Below are 13,398 nucleotides of genomic sequence, written 5' to 3'. Positions count from 1 at the left end.
AAGAAATCTTGGTTATCAGACAACCATAAGAAAAATGCTTCAAATAGCTAATGATTTTCTAATCATTTTTCTAAATGCAAGTTAAAACGATAGGTTTCACTGTATACTCAACTAAGGTGGCAAAGATGATTACAGAGTAAAAGGTACTATTGGTGGAGCTATGACTTGATCCAGCCATTCTGGATGCAATGTACCCCCAACTCCTTAAACTATTCATCCTTTTGACCCAGTGATACTACTGCTGGACTGATAACCTCAAAGAAATCAGATAAGGATAAGGATCTATACATTCAAATATATTTTTAAAAATTCTCTTTATTATAAAAAGCAAAGGGGATGCTATTTATTGAGAAGTGACTAAATTATGGTGCATGAATGTAAGTAGAGTATTATTGGTCCTTAAGATGAAAAATTTCGGATAAATCTCTGAAGGTCTGTATAAAGTAATTCAGAGTTTCTCATAATAGCATGAAAATAAGTTTGTTATAATATTGAGGGAAAAAAAGCAACAGCTTTGAATGACTTTAGAATTCTGGTTGTTTGTGTTTGTTCTTTGTTGCCGAAGAAGACCATGGAGAATTCTAATTAATAAAGTGACCAGCTACAATTCTAGAAGATGAAAATTCAGCATGCTTAACCCCACTTTGACAGGTGATGGACTTAGATGCAGAACAAGACGTGTTTTCCGATACTGCCAATGTGGCAATTTTCTTTCTTTCACAATGTATATTTGTTCAAAGAATTGTTTTTGTTTTATTTATTTTTATAACGAGGGGATCAGTAAGAAGGTGTGGAGCCAAGAGTGGGGAAGCACAAAAAAGAAGAAAAGAAAGGAAAAGTTTTATGGAGCCAGTCAAGAAAGGCCAGAAAGATTTGTCAGTAGGCTGAACAGCTATAGGTTGCACTTAAGTGACTTTTCTCTGTTCTTAGTCTCCAGGCTTCATTTAAGACTCAGCACAGATCTTACCTTCTGCACGGGACCTTTCCTCATTAGTCAGTTCCCTGTCTCCCTCTCTTTCCTTTGAGGTGTACTCTCATTTTCACTTTCCCCCCATTAGAATGTTAGCTCCTTGAAGGCAGAGATGATGTTTTCATCTTTTCTTAGTATCCCCAGCACTTAGTACATTCCCTGACATAAATGTTTGTTGGTATTGATTTATATAATAGAGAAGTGAAGTTTTATGAAAGTCCTCTTTCTGTTCTACTGTATACATGGAAATATCCATTTTGTTTGTTTTTTGTTAAGTTCAAAATAAAAATAAATTTTAAGAAGAAAATGGAAAAGCTCTATCTTTGGAGTCAAAGGACTAGGGTTCAAATCTTGGGCCTTCTGTTTGCTACCAGTGTGTTCTGGAGCAAATTATATATCCCGGTCCTCATCTCATCTATAAAATGGGGAGTTTGGACTGGATCACCTCTGAGGTCCTTTGCTTCCCTTGTTCTGTAACCCTTTTGGGGTACATAGATATAAAATAAGTACAAAATAAATATTTAGTGAAGTAAGTGAAGTAGCAGCCAGGGTGGTACTTAGTGTGAGTCTTAAATAGAGGGGAGGAAGTGACACATTCCAGGCTTGGGGAATAGCCAGAAGGCCCGTTTGACTGAACTACAGAGTGAGGGGAAGGGAAGTAATGTGTACTGAAGCTGGCAAGGTAATCTAGGGCTACATTGTAAAAGGCTTAAAGAGCTAAACAAAAGGTTGTGTTTGATATCACAGGCCATAGGGGAGCCACTAGAATTGGAGTGGCTAAGTGACATGGTCAGATTTAGGCTTTAGGATGATCGCTAGCCGCTCTATGGGGGATGGATTGGAACTGTTGGTATAGTAGGAAACTGGTGGTGGAAATCTTACCTAAATGGTGACTGTGAATAAAGAGAAGAAGACATAGAGATGGTATAGAGGTAGGAATGACATGATTGAATCTGGGAGGTCACAGAGGGTGATGAGTTCAGGATAATTCTGAGGTATCGTAAACTTGGAATACTGAAAGAATGATTGTGCCATTGACAGAAATAGGGAAGTCTGGAAGAACAGTGAGTTTCCTGGAGAAATATAAGGAGTTTTGTTTTGGACATGTTAAGTTTGAAATGTTTATGGATCGTCTTATTTGAAATGTCTAACAGACAGTATTGTGAGACTAGGAAATCATCTACATAATTGGTTTCTGGTGTCACCAAATTTAAAAATATATAGGCTGTGTTTCAGATTTTTATGTATCAGTTTTGTCCCTCATCTTCCCCCCATATAATTATTGACCATTATCATTAGTAATATCATGGGATATGAAAGAAAATCCAATATGAACAATTTTGGTTTATGATTTTCTTTTTTTTCCAGTTACTTTAGGAGTGGAAATCTCTTCAGGCCATATGAATCCTTAAGGACAATAATTGTCTCTCAAGTCACCTTTCTCTCTTGGCTTCCTTGCCTATTTATCTGTCTCTGTCTAGTGTCTTGCATAGAGTTCACATTTAGGATTTGTTGAATTCATTTGAGTTTTAAGATTCTCACCTCCGTATACTAAACTACAGTTAGAACTTAGTAACAAATAAATGGAGCTTTACTGTGCCAAAAAACTGAATGCTCAAATAGATTTTATCCTTGGTTTTCATTGTGATGTGGTTGGAGAAAAGAGCACTAAGCAAATTAGTCATAAGACCTCCTTCTAGCATGCATGGGTTTTGTAATCAGGGGCAAGTTAATTATCCTTTGATTCTGTTTGCTGTAAAATGGAAATAATAATATTTGTACTACCTGCTTTACACCAGTGTCACAAAGAAAGCAGTTTGTGGACTATAAAGTACACTATGATCTGGGATATTTGTGAGCTGTGTTTAAGTTTTCAGTTCTTTAGAGTGCTTGATGGTTTCCAGGGTATTTTACTACCTTCATTTGTCTTTAAACATCACAGTATCTCAGAAGACGGCTACCCCTACACATAGCTATCCCTAGATATGGTTCATTATTTTAAGAAAGCATTGTTCCAGACATGAAGATATTCTGCCATATGTCCACATAAGATGTTTTTCTTTCTCACATAAGTAGCACTTTCATGGATTATAGCTCTCTGAGGTGAGAAGGCCAGGTATTCCAGTATAGGAGATGAAAAAACTGAGAATCAGAGATTAGACTCATCACCCTCTGTGACCCCCCCAGATTCAGTCATGTGGTGCCAAATCATGCCATTTCTACCTCTACACTATTTTTCCTGTTTCCTTCTGTTTTTTCATAGTCACCCTTAAGATCTCCTTCATCAATTTCCTACTATATCAGTAACCCTCCAATTCATCCTCCATACAACAGCTAGTGATTGCCCTAAAGTCTAAATCAGAGATATTTACCTAATTTGAAATTAGATAAATTCTAAAGATTAATGTCCAAGCTGGGTCTAGAAGTAAGTCTCTTACTTCCTAGACTAATATTCAGTACAATGAGCTTATTTAGAAGCAAAGGGCATAAAAAATAGAAGAAAATGTAGTAGGAAAAGGAGAAGGGTTGGAAAATAGTCTGGTTGCAGGGGGAAAATTGACTCTTGTATTCTTTTTGTTGAGGGTCCCATTAGTTCACATCACTTTCCCCTTTCTGCCCCTCCTCCTTCCATTAAATGAATTCCAGTGGCCTCCTGTTATCCCCTAGATCAAATAAAATCGTTGACTTTTAGAGCCCTTCATCACTTTGACCCTTTTCTGCCTTTCCAGTCTTATACTAAGGTATAAGGGGAGTAATCTTCCCTACTGTGATCCAAAGATGACAGACTCCCCTGCATCCTCACTAGTTTCCTCATTTCTATCTCCAGACTGCTGGGACTTCCTTCCAATCTCAGCTAAAACACCACCTACTGCTTGTCCTTGACATTAGTCTTCCCTGTCTGTGGTCTCCCTTATTCACTACACTCAGTTTAGTGCTTGGCCCATGGTGCTTAATAAATGATCTGGGTTGACTTAACTCTTCTGATATTTTTAATAATGAAGATACACTCACCTTTTCCTGGTAGCTACTCCTGGCTTATGATCATTTTAAAATATAGGAGACTACTGTACATTCCTGGCCCCCTTTCTTAGATGTATCTTTTACTTAAAATAAGACTACTTACCCATCTATTTCTGATGGAGCTGACTCATCTCAGAGGTTTCAGACCCAGGATTTCAGGATCTCTTAATGAGGAAACTCCCTTTACCAACAATACCCATCAGCAGCTAGCATGCAACTTCCTGTCTTAGTTGCAAGAAGCAGCAGCACTAAGGGTAAATGACTTCTAAGGGATGTACAACCAGTATATAGAGGAAATGCATCTTGAGTCCAAGTGTTACTGACTCTGTGGTCCCCTCCCTAGCCATTTCACATCTCTTACTTGTATTTTATATTTCATTTAACTAGGATTTAATTACAATAGAATCCTAGGTCTGCATATTTTCAGATGTTTAATAATTGTTCTTTATCATATGACTCAGAAAAAATTTCCCAATAGTAAGTTTTCTTCCAACGTGTATAAATATGCAGTATACCATGTGTTTCTTCTATTTTGAGTTTTATGCCATAGCAAAAGTTTGCTTTTTTTTCCCGTTTTACTTTGCCATTAAGTTTTAAATGAACTTTGAAGGCAATTTTATTGGGTCTTATATTACTTGCAAACCTTTATTCCATAGGATTATCACTGCATTACATATTAGACTGTTACTGAGCGATCAGCATTCTTGGTTTAGAACTCAAAAGTAAAATGCAAAAGGATGGTCGTATAATTAAAGGTGTCTGCTGTGAAGCCCCATTTGTGAAGCAAGACCTACTATTATCTTCCTATATTTTCATCAGTAATGTCCTAGGACAGAGGTTCATCACCTGGCATGTGTGGAAGTTTCTGACTTTCAAGAGAATATTGCCCCCTCTCTTTTACAAAAGCAAGTTGTCTTCCCTCCAAATCGTTACTTTTAATTCTGAAACTGTATTATATATATAGTAGCTAGCATTTATAGAATACTTTAAGGTTTGCAAAGCTTTTTGCAAATATTAATCTCATTTGACTCTTACAACATTCTGTAAGATAATCACTATTATTATCCCTAGTTCAGTTGTAGAAACTGAGCCTGAGGTTAAGTTGTCCAAGGGCCTCACTGCTCCTAAGTAAATGAGGCATCTTTAAAAATTCCAGGGACAGCACTCTGTCTACTACTCTATCTATTTGCCCTGCAGTAATATCTTCCGTCTCTTCATTCCTATGTACAGCGTTTGTTTCCAGATGAGTTAAATCTCCAGCCGTTAAGTTAGGAAACCAAGTACACTCAGCTGTAGCCTCCTTTTTCCCAGTGATGATGATTTTTGTGAAGCCACTTCTCTAGATGGACCAGTGAAGGGAAACTTTTAAGGGAGGGAGATGAATCTGTTTGTCTTAGCTTTTTTCCTTCTAAAATCAAAATATAAAACTAATTTGCATTTTTCTAGTGTTTATGTGACACCTTTTCTTTCCATTTTTTTGGGAGGAAGTAGGGATTGGGGTTTGCTTTTCTTCACTGAAGTTTACCCTATTTTCTTAAAGTTCCAAAAGACATTGATTATGATAAGATAACACTATACAAAACTTGATGGACTTCTATTTTTGACTTACAATTCCCAAAGAATGTTAGGGGAAGAGAGATTCTAAGAGCTAATAAAGTAGTTTTCTCCTTACACAACTGAATCTTGCCTTCTCGCTACTGAGGCTTGTTTTGTGATTTTTAAGAACCATCAACTTATTCCTTAGAGCTGATGGCATTTGGAAGAGTTTAGATTGTAGCTTCTTCTCATACTTCCATACTTTCAGACAACACTCTATATTTGCCAAAAATGCTTTGCTGTATGTATAAAAACAATAAAAATTATCGAAGATTCTTAGAACTATTGGAATTGTCAGTTTTGTAGGTTACTCTGGCACGTCTTCCTATTTATTAGAAGTGTTTTTTTGAATTTTGTAAATATTAAATTTCTTTTTTGGATTTAAGAAAAGCTTAGTGGAAGACTAATTGGTGTATTTTGAATATCTTATGAAATGTCTAATGAGCGGAATAATTATTAAATGCAGTTGTTAATTAAACAATTCTTACTTTTTAAGGGAAAGAAATGAGAATATAGCTCATACTGATTGTTTTCAGATCATTCAAGTGATTTCTTTGAAAATTGATGTTTTTTTTTATCAGTCAACTTTCAAATGATGTCAAAGATTAGAGATTAAAATTAACTATCATTTTTTTTCATGATTTGTAAGGGAATAAAGGGGGGGGGGTCTGATAAATAGCCAGCATATTTTATATTAGGTGATTTACTTAGCCAAGAAAACTTGATTGTTAGAGGAAAAATGACAGTGCTAGCAAAAGATATTCCTTCCCATTCTTTTATAGTGAGCTCTCCCTTTGTCTAAGGAAAATGGTACTGTTGATGATAATGTAGCAGTTAAAAATTTTTAAGAGTAACCTAATGTATCATTTTGACTTAGCCAAAATGAAGAAACTGAGGAGCCTCACTTGAAAAACACATCATAGTGATTTATGGAGGTAATTTTAGAGCTATTCATTTCTACAGAATCAACTGAGGCCTTTTTTATTTATTTATTTTTAGTATGTATTACTAGAATACAGTGGGAGTTTTTTTGAGTTGCTACATTTTTAGTTAACTCTGTCTAGTTCAGTGAATTTTTCTTTCACACATGGATTTGAACAAGTATAAAATTCAGAGTTAATAATTTAGATGGTTCCATTGTACTGAGAAATCAGTTTTTATGTAGTCTGTAGTGTACCCCAGATGATAATAGCTTCTGTTGTTCCTCTGTTTATCTTCGATAAAATGCTTTCCACTGCCTTTGCTCCTGCTTCCTGTATTTTGTCCCTTAAAGTACTGTGTTACTCTCTCTCTTCTCTTTTGAACAAAGTGTACCCATCCTGAGCCAGTCATGGGTGTCATCCCTCTAAATTTCTGATACCTTTGAGGTTGGACATTTCTTTGCAAACATTTGGGGCCATGGGTTTTATAAGTTTATGAAGTGGTAATAGGCATTTTAATTTGAAAGGGGAATTGTAATTTGTCCGAAAGATTTTTACCATTTTTTTTTCTTTATGTTGCTTTCCTGGGCAAGTATATGACTCTAAATGTCTTATTTAATTGATTAATTTAGTCTATAGTGACAGGATTACTTCACGTGTAAAAGTGATGTTTAAAAGAGAATTGAGCAACCTGGGTTTTCTTCTGACTATAAGTATAATGCCAGACTATTTTTTTAAACAAATAATTCAGCTGTAACACAGGTATAGAGGTAGTTCATTTGTTGTTTTTTTCTTTTTCCATTTAGCATTAATGTCAAAATATATTTGAAAAATGGGGCAGCTAGGTGTCATAGTGGCTAGTGCTGACCTGGAGTCAGTATTTTCCTCCCTACTTAGGCATGTTTTTTAATATTTTTTAAAATTTCTCCAAAATAAGTACACAGCATAAAGTATAGTTAAAGAGCATGTTTTGTTAAAGTGGAAAAAATTATTCTTACTACATGAAATCTTTCAAAACAGCTGTCATTTAAACATTATTGCCTTTTGTTTTTCATAGGGAATGGACTCTTTTGATCACTTTCTGTGGCATATGTGGTGGTGCTTTACTAGTTGTTTTTCCATGCATAATTTGGGAAATTATATCAAAATATTCAGATTTATGTTTGTCTGTTTCTTTAGGATTTTTTCCCGTTCCTGGATAAAGATGGCAGCCAATAAAGCAATTCTGAATAGACTGGAACAGAAGGGTGCAGAAGCTGATCAAGTTATTGAATACCTTAAACAGCAAGTTGCTCTGTTAAAGGAAAAAGCAAGTAAGGAAATTTTTAAAAAATTAATAAATAGGTATTTAAAATTAGAATTATGTAATAAATGCCTTTATTGATGGAAGAGAAACAGATCTTATTATAGATAAGTAACTTCTCAAAAATGACTTGGCTGGGTTCCCCTAAATATTTTAATTGTTTTTGTAATGTGATTTAAGACTAATATTGGCTAAGAGGTATGTATTGGTTGCAAAACCAGTAGGCACTTCACTTAGTGAATATTCCTAGGTCTTCATTGAAAAATACTGAGCCTTCAAGTGACAAAGATTTAAAATTGCATTATTTTCAGTTGAAAGAGTGTGGGTAGTAGGGTTGAGCAAGAACAAGTCCTTCATTATATATGGAAAAGGCTACATAGTTTTGCAGAAATTTAAGGTAGTGTTTGAAGTAAAGAAATATATTTGGTTATTAAATGGTACTTACCTGCTTTAATAAAGGGAGTTTCCTCACTGACAGGTCCCTGCAGCAAAGAAGTCATAGGTCAGGTCCAAAAAATAAAACCATGCTAATAAAAAGCAATGTGTTACAGTGGATAAAGTGCTGTCCATGGAGTCAGGACGACATGGGTTCAAGTCCGGTCTTTGACACATATCCGTGGGACTGTAGCTAGTCTGTACCCTCTCAGTGCCCCCAGATACTTCTCCAGCATTGTATATTTCAGCTAAAGTATGCATCTGAATCTCTGGGGATATTTTCCCAAGAAATTTGCAGCTTACCTAGCAAATCAAATGGCATTTTAAGATTCTTCTTCCACCCCAAAAAATTATACTAAGGTTTCATATATTGTTATTTTTGTTGAAGTTTCATCGTGTTGTGCTAATTTTTTTCTCTCTGAACAATAGGATATTTTTAAAAGTGTGAAAATTTCAGTGTCTTTCCCTGGAAGTTTTTCTTTTAGGCTAATATTCCCCAAACCCAGTTAAGTTGGAAAGACTTAGTAATAAATATATTCATATATGTATATATGTATTACATAAGTGTGTGAAAATATCACCAATCATTATCAAAAATAAAAGTTTATTTTGAGTACCTTTAAAAATTATATATTTAAACTTTTCTCCAGTTTGAAACTGTCACCTGAAAGATTAATAACATTGCTATCCATTGAGCTATAAATAATTCTTTTTACAACAATATGATTTGGTTAATAGTGCCCCTGTGCTCTCTCAGTAGTTTTCTTTATTGTTATTCAGTCATTTTTTTAGTCATGTCTGACTCTTCATGACCTGTTTGAGGTTTCTCTTGGCAAAGATACTGGAGTAATTTGCCATTTCCTTCTCCAACTCGTTTTATAGATAGGAAATTGAGGCAAACAGAGGTCAGACAGCTTGTAAGAAGTGTCTAAGGCCATATATGAACTTGGGAATATGAATCTTCTTGACTGTAGCCTAATACTATCCACTAGACCACCTAACAGCTTTTCTTTCCTCTAGAGATCATAGGACTCTACTTGGTTAGAGTGGTAGTATGGTACAGTGGATAACATCATACTCCTGGCCTGGGCAATGATGGGCAGGTCATTGGTTTTATGAACCTGAATTTCTTCAGGTCATAATGCTTAAATTCACCATGTTACCCAGGTGTGGGGAACAAAAGTGTTGGCATACCATAAATGGAAAGTCATTGATAAGGTAGAGCTAAGATGGCAGAGTAAAGGCAGGGAATCACAGAGCTCTCCCAAATTCCCCTCCAAATAACCATAACATAATATCTCAAAAAAAAATTCTGGAACCACAGAACCAACAAAAGGATAGGATGAAGCAACTTTCCAATGCAAGACAACCTAAAAGGTCACCAGGAAAAGTCTTTCTCATGGATGAGGCTAGTGTGCAGTTCAGTGCAGACCATGTCCAGCAAGCTAGTCGCAAGCCTTCAGGGGGCAACTGAATCTGCAGCAACAGCTCTTAGTCTTAGATGGTAAGGGAGTTGGACAACTGATCGGGAGATTACAGGGGACTCTTCTGGTACTAGGTGCAGGATTCTGCTGCATTGCCCATAAGCGGCTTGGATTCGCAGTCGTAGGACGAGTAGGAACACTAGCACAGGAGTGTGTGGCAGGAGGGAAACACTCTAGTCAGTGTTCCAGAGTGGAAGAGAGTGCTTGTGGTTGGTCATAGACAAGCACACAGGCATGAAGAGCTTTGGAAGAACTGAAAACATGAAAACACTCAGAACAAGCTCTGAAAACAGCAGCACAAAAAGTGTGGAACTTGGGGCAGTGCTCCCCGCACCCAGGAGCAGAGCCCAACTTTAACATAAAGTTAAAATTCACAAATGAGCAATTTACTATGGTGACGTGGAAGGTGAAAGCATGCATTTAGAAGAAAATAAAGTCAAAAGTGCTCACAGAAAAATAGGAGTTTGTCTTAGGCTCAAAATAAATTCCTGGAAGAAATCAAAAGGGATTTGAAAAATCACATAAGAAAAGGAAAACATGGGAAAAGAAATTATGATCATGCACGAAAATAATAACAAACGAGTCAGTGGTTTGGTAAAGGAGGCACAAAACTTCACTGAAGAGAACTTAAAAAACAGAATTGGCCAAATAGAAAAAGACAAACAAAAATTCACTGAAGATAAGAACGCCTTAAAAAGCAGAATTGGTCAAATGCAAAAAAATGTAAAAAAAAAAAATTTACACAAGAAAATAACTTTAAAAAATTAGAATTAGGTAAGTGGAAGCTAATGACTCCACAAGATGTCAAGAAACAAAACAAAATCGAAAGAATGAAAAAATATGAAATGTCATTGGAAAAGCAACAGGTGTGGAAAATAGATGAAGGAGAGATAATTTAAGAATTATTGGACTACCTGAAAGCCACGACCAGAAAAAAAGAGCCTTGACATCATCTTGCAAGAAATTGCCAAGGAAAACTGCACTGATATTCTACAACCAGAGGATAAAATAGTAATTGAAAGAATCCGCTAATCCCCTCCTGAAAGAGATCATGAAATGAAAACTGTCAAATTCCTGAGCTCCTAGGTCAAGCAGAAAGTTGCAAGCAACCAGAAAGGAACAGTTCAAATATTTTAGATCTGCAGTCAGGATAACACAGGATTTAGCAGCTTCTGCATTAAAGGAGTGGGGTGGGGGGGAGGCTTAGAATATGTTACTCCAGAGAGCAAAGGAGCTATAGTTACAACCAAGAATCACCTACCCAGCATAACTGAGTATAACCTTTGAGAGGGGGATAGGGGGATAGATATACAGTGAAATGGAGGACTTTCAAGCACTCCTGATGAAAAGAAGGGAGCTGAATAGAAAATTTGACTTTCAAATACAAGCCTTAAGAAAAGTATAAAAAAGTTAGACAGGAAGGAGAAATCATAGAGGATTTAATAAAGTTAAACTATTTATATTCCTACATGGGAAGATGATATATTTAACTCCTAAAAACTTTCTCATTATTATGGCAGTTAGAAGGAGTGTACATAGGAGGGCATGGGTATGCGTTGACCATGAGGGGTTGATATCCAAAAAAAATAAAGGTTGAGAAAGAGGCATGCACTGGAAGAAGGGGAAAGGGAGAGATAGAATGGGGTAAATTATTTCACATAAAAGAGGCACAAAAGAGTTTTTTAAAGTGGAGGGAAGATGGGGGGCTTGGCAGACAACACTTGAACCCTACTCTCATCAAAATTGGCTCAGGAATGAGACACTCAGCTGGCTATAAAAATTTCTTATTGTACAGGGTAGTATGAGGGTAGGAAAATAAAAAGTACCGGGGGTGGGGGAGAGCAGGGTGCTGATAGAAAAGAGAGCAGATTGGAGGAGGTAATGGTCAGAAGCAAAACACTTTAGTAGGAATAGGGTGAAAGGAGAGAGAAAGATAAATGGGGAAAAAAATAGGATGGAGGGAACTAATCATAACTGAAAAAAATGTTTTAACACAAGTTTCTCTGATAAAGGCCTCATTTCTCCAATATGTAGAGGACTGAGTCAAATTTATAAGAATACAAGTCATTTTCCAATTAATAAATGGTCAGTTTTCAGATGGAAAATCAAAGCTATTTGTAGTCTTATGAACAAATATTCTAAAAATCACTATTGATTAGAAAAATCCAAATGAAAACAATTCTGAGATAATATGATAGAAAAGAAAAATAACTCATTGGAGAGTTTGTAGGAAAATTGGGACATTAAAGTACTGTTGGTGGCATTATAAATTGATTCAAATGTTCTACAAAACAATTTGAAACTATACCCAAAGGTCTGATGTACTGTGTACATACCCTTTGATGCAGCACTACCACAACTAGGTCTATACCCCAAAGAGATTTAAAAAACAAAAGGAAAACAACTCATGTACAAAAATACTTGTTGTTGTTCATTCATTTCAGTCATGTTTGTCTATTTGTGACATGATTTGGGGTTTTCTTGGCAAAGATACTGGGTTTGACATTTCCTTCTCTAGCTCATTTTGCAGAGGAGAAAACTGAGGCAAACAGGGTTAACTGACTTGTCCAGGGTCATACAGCTAGTAAGTGTCTGAGGTTAAATTTGAACTCAGGTACATGAGTCTTCATGACTTCAGGCCCAAAACTGTCCTCTGTGCCACCCAAAAAAATAATTATAGCAACTCTTTTTGTGTTGGCAAAGAATTGGAAATTGAGAAGGTACCCTTGTGGTTATGTGATTGCGATAGAATACTATTGTGCTCTTAGAAATAACAAATAGGATGCTTTCAGAAAAACCTGGGCTTACATGAACTGATGCAAGTGAAGGGAGCACAATCAGGTGAACATTGTAAATAGTAATAGCAATATTGTACAATGATCAACTGGGAAAGACTTAGCCGTTCTCAGCAGGACAATTCCTAAGGACTTATGATGAAAAAATGCTGTCTGCTTCCAGAGAAAGAACTGATGAAGTCTGGATGCAGGTGGAAACATACTTTTTAAAATTTACTTTTCTTTTAAAAAAATTTTTTTGGTCTTGTGTTTTCTTTCATAACATGACTAATATGGAAATCTGTTTTGATGATTATACATGTCTAACCTATATCAAGTTGCTTGCCAAAACAGGAAAGAATTAGGAGAGGGAGAGAATTTGGAAAGTCAGAATTTTTTAAAATGAGACTTAAAGAGGTTTTTTACATGTAATTGGGGAAAATAAAATTTTGTTAAGTCATTGCTAGCTGATAGGGAAATATCTTTGAAAATATCTTAGTGGAATTTGATGGACCTTAAAGAAGGAATCTCTTAGGGAATGCTAATTAGGTTACCACAGTACAATGGTATTCCCTCAATTAAGGTAAGGGGGCCAAAGAAAAGCTGTTGTTCCTTTATTAGGCTTCATTGTCAAGGTGTTATTTCATTCATTTTTTAAAATATAATGTCCTTTTAATACCTACCTCTCCTTCATTGTCTTTTTGTGTTTTGTGCCTTTTCTTTACTCTTAAGAAAAGGACATGCTGGTCTGTTTTCTTATAGCAATAAGTGGGGAAATGGGTTTGTTTTCTATTTCAGCCACATTAGAGAAGCCAGAGTAATGACTTATAAATAAAATATTTTGGTCTACTGTTATCTTTAACACAATCTTCTTGTTTTTATCAGCCAGTTAAAA

At 35.8% G+C, this 13,398-nt stretch overlaps 1 protein-coding gene across 1 annotated transcript in view; it reads left to right on the top strand.

The window, feature by feature from the left end:
* AIMP1 (aminoacyl tRNA synthetase complex interacting multifunctional protein 1) overlaps nucleotides 1-13,398 on the top strand; it is a 61,264-nt gene that overhangs the window by 4,935 nt on the left and 42,931 nt on the right. Inside the window, exon 2 of the mRNA XM_072625042.1 lies at nucleotides 7,687-7,820. Within this exon, the coding sequence (XP_072481143.1) occupies nucleotides 7,687-7,820 (134 nt within the window). The remainder of the gene's footprint in view (nucleotides 1-7,686; nucleotides 7,821-13,398) is intronic.

The sequence above is a fragment of the Notamacropus eugenii genome, chromosome 7 (assembly GCF_028372415.1).
Source record: "Notamacropus eugenii isolate mMacEug1 chromosome 7, mMacEug1.pri_v2, whole genome shotgun sequence".
NCBI classification, from domain to species: domain Eukaryota; kingdom Metazoa; phylum Chordata; class Mammalia; order Diprotodontia; family Macropodidae; genus Notamacropus; species Notamacropus eugenii.
The sequence above is the reverse complement of the archived record's forward strand: the minus strand, read 5'-3'. Positions and strand labels throughout refer to the sequence as shown.